Source organism: Trachymyrmex cornetzi, unplaced genomic scaffold (assembly GCF_001594075.2).
Source record: "Trachymyrmex cornetzi isolate Tcor2-1 unplaced genomic scaffold, Tcor1.1 scaffold83, whole genome shotgun sequence".
Lineage (NCBI taxonomy): Eukaryota > Metazoa > Arthropoda > Insecta > Hymenoptera > Formicidae > Trachymyrmex > Trachymyrmex cornetzi.
The window spans coordinates 5,129,187-5,134,258 of NW_017300169.1; the positions used below are offsets into that span (position 1 = coordinate 5,129,187).

The following is a 5,072-nucleotide window of genomic DNA, read 5'->3' on the forward strand; positions in this document are numbered from 1 at the left end:
ATTTTATTTTATGATGAAGAGGTAATAAATGTTCTTGCACGGTCATTTTCAATTTGTAAAATGATATTTATTTTTATTATATCTGGAAGTATATATATTTTCTATTTCAATTGCGAATTTAGTGTAACTATTTTTTTACTTCATCGCCAGAATATGTACTGTATTTTGTTACATATAATCGCGGTATCGAGTGCAACGCTCGCGGCTTTGTACTGTTGCAGTTTGATCTCGTTACTTTTGACAATTCAGAAACTATTGATCGCACTGGGTTACCCTAGGTTGCAAAAAAGAGCCTCCCATTTGAAATCCACTGGGTTTATTGTCATAGATATATACGCGCGATAGTTCTCAATATATGTACTAAAACCGACACTCGCTATTTTTGCAAAAAAAGTAGGTACAATGGAGGCGCGTCTGCACTTTCCGATATAACAAAAGTTATCTCTATATTCACGATGTAAAATCGCAAAATATAGTACTGACGAAAATGAAGGATATATCGCAATTGTATTCAAGCGCGAGATCGAAATTGTAAATGAATGCAAATGTATGCAAACGACAAATATATACCATGTTGACGTTGTACAAAAATTTTATAAAGATATATTTAAAATATGTAGAAATAGAATTTTCCATGTATGTCAAGGTACTAAATGTCATTTCGCATTTCGGCAACCGTAACCGATGTCATCTCGCTTGTCACGGGCCAACGTCTGCTCGTTCAACTTCCTTCGGCAACTTCGGTCGACACGTCTCTTCCAGTTTCGCGAAATTATTCACCGCGTAAACACCGAAGTGCATCGTGTCGTCGCGTTATCTGTTAGTGACGATTGCACCATCGCACGTTCGCAAAACGGCCAAGTCCACCGAGAATGCAAGACGGCTTATAGCTAACCTCCTGTTATGACAATGTCACGCGACACGAAGGCCAGTTACATAGATTGCCAGGGACATGCTGATGTCTCCGCCGTCCCATTCGTATCGCCCTTCCCTATCGACACGATACGAGACGAGCTGGACGAACCGGAAAGATCGGTCCGACCGGTGTCAAGTTTTGTCATAACCACTTGTGCATCCGATACGGATGGTTGGTTTGGAAGAACTGTTAATCTTAGAACTATTAGAATTATATCTGAAAAGCATATATTAATATAACTATAAAACTAAATAATTAACGCAAATGTTTTATCTTTAATACTTTTTTTACTTGATAAAGTTAATATTAAAAAATTTAGAAAATATTAAGATTAGATTAATTAGATCAAGTTCTTGAAAAACACGATGTAACAACTATTCTATTGAATTCTGATTAAAATTAGAAAGATAAAACTATTTTTACTGGATTTTATTATATCATATTCCTTATTACATTTTCTATAAAGTTTTCATGAAATGTATTTTTACAAAATTATTACAGATATCTCCTTTTTCAAAATTTGTTTCATAATAGTAATTTTAATTGATTTTATTTTAAATTTAAGCATTTTCAAAACAATATTTGTAATAATTTTGCGGCGTTTAAATTATCCCGTTTTATATAGAGGGAGATTATGAAACGTCTAGCGAAGGCATGGTTCTTTCAAAACGCAGCGGAAACCGAATTCATGGAGCACGAGCAAAAGAATCGCTTTACCTCAAGAAGAAAAGCACTTCCTTAAGCAAACGCTCTGCATTTGATGAAAACGTATGTGCGATAAAGAGAGAAGTTATTTCTGATCCGCTGCACGAATTTATGGAGAACAGGTTAACCCAAAAAACCACGTACATTCGTGATAATCTTATTTTGATGTCTGAGAATTTGGCACAGTCGAAATCCTTGCCAATCATGAAGAGCGAAATTCCGAGTAGCGTTTCCACAGATTTTACAGCTACTGATGTCGCGCTGACGTCCGCGTCGTCATCCGCGTGTAAAAAGAAAATGTCTATGATTATCAAGAGGATGGCGCCGCTTATCTCTTCTTATCCTTCGACGGTCTCGTTAACGACTGGCGCGACGACCAATTTTCGTGATCGACGATACGAGACGAAACGACTTATGTCGAGGACGATGCTGCCGATATTTTGCGTACGTTTATGGGCGTTTACTGTGAACGATTCAAATACACAGAAAGGACGATTTTGCTCAAGTATCTAAAAATTTAGCTAAATACAGATCTGAAAATAATTTTTTGAACCATCAAAATAATTATGTAGGATGTTAAAATTTATTGCTAGAATGTCAAAACTTTTTACAGTATTGTGCTTCAGATTCTTACATAATTATTTTGATAACTCAACAAAATTATTTTCGGATCTATATCTAAATTTTTGGATACTTTAATCAAATCGTTTGTTTTGTGTACAGCTAAAGGCTTCTTTACAATGAAATTTCTGAAAAATTATGAATAGTCACATGAAGATTTATTTAGCCACTTGTATAATTATTCTTTCTGTTTTTCGGAAATATTTTACGAATTACGTAACAACTTAATTAAGATAAATAAAATATACAAGGTTGTAGAAGAAAGAGATAAATCGATCGTTTTTTCCACAATCACGATAGTCTTCATTTTCTGTAGGATACGACGGTGATTAATGATGGGAGGTTAGAAGAACTCGTAGCAGAAGTGACACTTCACGAAACGAAAAATAACCGTCGCGCAATGAATTGGGATCCACAGCAAGACGCAATTCCGACATTCGTCAATGACGAGGGTGCTGCCAATGTGACAAACGACAACGACCTCGTTGACATCGCTAGGAATCCATACTCTTCCATCAAGTCGGTCTACTTTCCACCGAATTTTTCCGACCCTCGTGCTTTACCATATGATTCTGGCAAATCAAAGAGACACCAACGAGTAACCACCGATGTGGAGACGCTACTGAAAATAGATCATGAATTGGGTCCACTTCGATACCAATATAGCCAGATTATCGGGAAAGTTCGGACATTGGGTCTGAGCGGTACAGGCTTTGACCTTGGCATCTCCTGTCGTTTGGATCAGTCAGAGACGTTCATCGGTCAATCTGTGCTGTCGCCAAATGTGTCCAATTATTTTCCTGATCGCGGCCAGACATATCTGCGCCAAACCGCAATCAGCTCTGGCATCAAGAATCGATCCGCTCTCGTCGATAAAACCTCACCGACTTCGACTTTCTCCGTGGTCGGTAAACTGACTCCAAGAGGCTCTCATACCAGCTGGTTAAACGAAAACGACTCGAATCGTCGACAGGAGGCGTTAAGTTTTGCCATTCGCGATCCCTCTCGCCCACTTGAAAACTTCGACGATTCTCGATCTTCTAATCGGGTCAATAATAGCATATCTTACTTCCCGACGACCAATAGCCATACGTTTTACGGAGAAAATGTTCTAGATGACCGCTCTTGTAACGAATGTATTTCCAATAGCAATTTTCAACCCTATCGCAAGTCTAAAACTGTAATAGACAGAGCCACTTCTGTATTGGATGGTTGGTACGCTCCCGAAACGGTCAATACAAATCCTTCAAATGTCTTTAGCAGAACAGAGTACAATTCACATCGATATCTCAATCGGACTTTGAAAGATTTGCGGACATCTACCAGTAATTCTTTTGAGATCCGAAGACGGAAATCTTCGGTGTCCATTGTGGAAGTGATCAATAACAATTGGTCCACTGTGAACGAGGGAATAGCGAATAAACGGTCGAACGAACATTTCGAGATTCCCTCAGGCAATCGAGATTCAACGGTCGTTAAAACGGAATTCGCCAGTCGCGGTAGCAATTACCACAAAAGTATTCTATCCGAAACCGACAAACGCGTCACCAAAGACGATCGAATATCCTCATTATTCACATTAAAATCGATCAATCCTGGTGTAGATCCCAATTGTGAAGTACTAAAGGCAGTATCTGCGTCAGCTGGCATTCCTCAGATTCGTGTCGTCAGCGTGAATACAGAATTTCGTGCCACTATCGAAAAGCGTTACACCAACAGAGCCGTTAGTCCTATTCAGCATTCACGTTTAGCGACCGCTTCATCGACGACGATGTCACCAAGTAATGTCTTACTCGCTAAGGTGTCCAGTACTTTTGTGCAACAAGTGCGCGCTGATTCCTCGAGAGAAGTAACGAAGATCGAATCTCCCGCGAAGATATGCTCCCATGATACTAATAAACGAGATGAGCTTGCTGATGCGGTGAGCAAGCGCGATTTTTGCGTTCAAAAAGTTGACTCTCGACTGGTTGCGGAAAATATACCGAGATTTTCTGGATTCAAAAGAGACGAAACAGATTTGACAACGACAGAATTCAGAAAAGCGCAATATCTGCATTTACCGAGGACAAAAGAAAAGATCACGATCGTTCCTATTGTTGTCACCGATGGAATATCGGAATCATCGAGACCTGCAAACGTAGATTTTGCGATTCCAAGGTATGCTGTTAAGACGGTACCAAAATTGAATTATCAAATCGCATCGTTTGACGTGAGGAAATTTCGTGGGACGTCATCATCATTGATTAGAGATAATAAAAGTTATCAAAGAAGTATCGCGGATCCCATGTGTTTAACCGAGGAATTTGCGAATGAAAAGCGTTGGAGAGCTGCTAACAGGACCTCTATTTCTCATGTTAATCGCAATCTATGCGCAGAAAATTATCCTCTTTCAACGACAACGAGCATCACGGGAAATCCGAAGCATCCGACTCGAGTTACGACTTCGAATGCGAGAGTCGACAGAAAGGCGCGAGAATATCGCGACTCCAACAGACAGAGAGTTTCAAAAGCGATATCCGGTATGAGGAGCACACCGGAAGATTTCCTTTGTGAAACGTGACTTTGTGACCCGTGTGGCGCACGAATGCGCTTAAACGTGCGTTTCGAGAAAGCGAGGATGCGATAAGCTCACCTCCAGAATTTCTCGAAGCCGAAGCTCTTCAAGCGAAGTAAGTTCTCGCTGGAGTTAAGTACTTTCAAGAGAAGCGACGGAAAGTTTAAATTTGACTTCTCGGACAACGAACTGCTCACAGAATGGAATTTTCGCAATAGAATACATGTATATATATATATATATATATATACATATATATATATATATACATAAAAT

General features: G+C 39.3%; 1 protein-coding gene across 2 annotated transcripts in view; it reads left to right on the forward strand.

The window, feature by feature from the left end:
- The first annotated feature begins 681 nt into the window (after window positions 1–681).
- The window catches only part of LOC108768740 (uncharacterized), a 6,024-nt gene continuing 1,633 nt past the window's right edge, over window positions 682–5,072 (forward strand). The window contains exons 1-3 of one of the 2 annotated variants that reach the window (XR_001940504.1): window positions 682–1,087; window positions 1,542–2,065; window positions 2,559–4,911. Coding sequence is in view for 1 of the 2 variants with exons in the window: in XM_018519291.1 (XP_018374793.1) it covers window positions 904–1,087; window positions 1,542–2,065; window positions 2,559–4,802 (2,952 nt within the window). In the remaining variant the exon portion in view is untranslated. Of the gene's footprint in view, window positions 1,088–1,541; window positions 2,066–2,558; window positions 4,948–5,072 lie in introns of those variants that run through there. The other variant, XM_018519291.1, reaches the window with a different exon arrangement.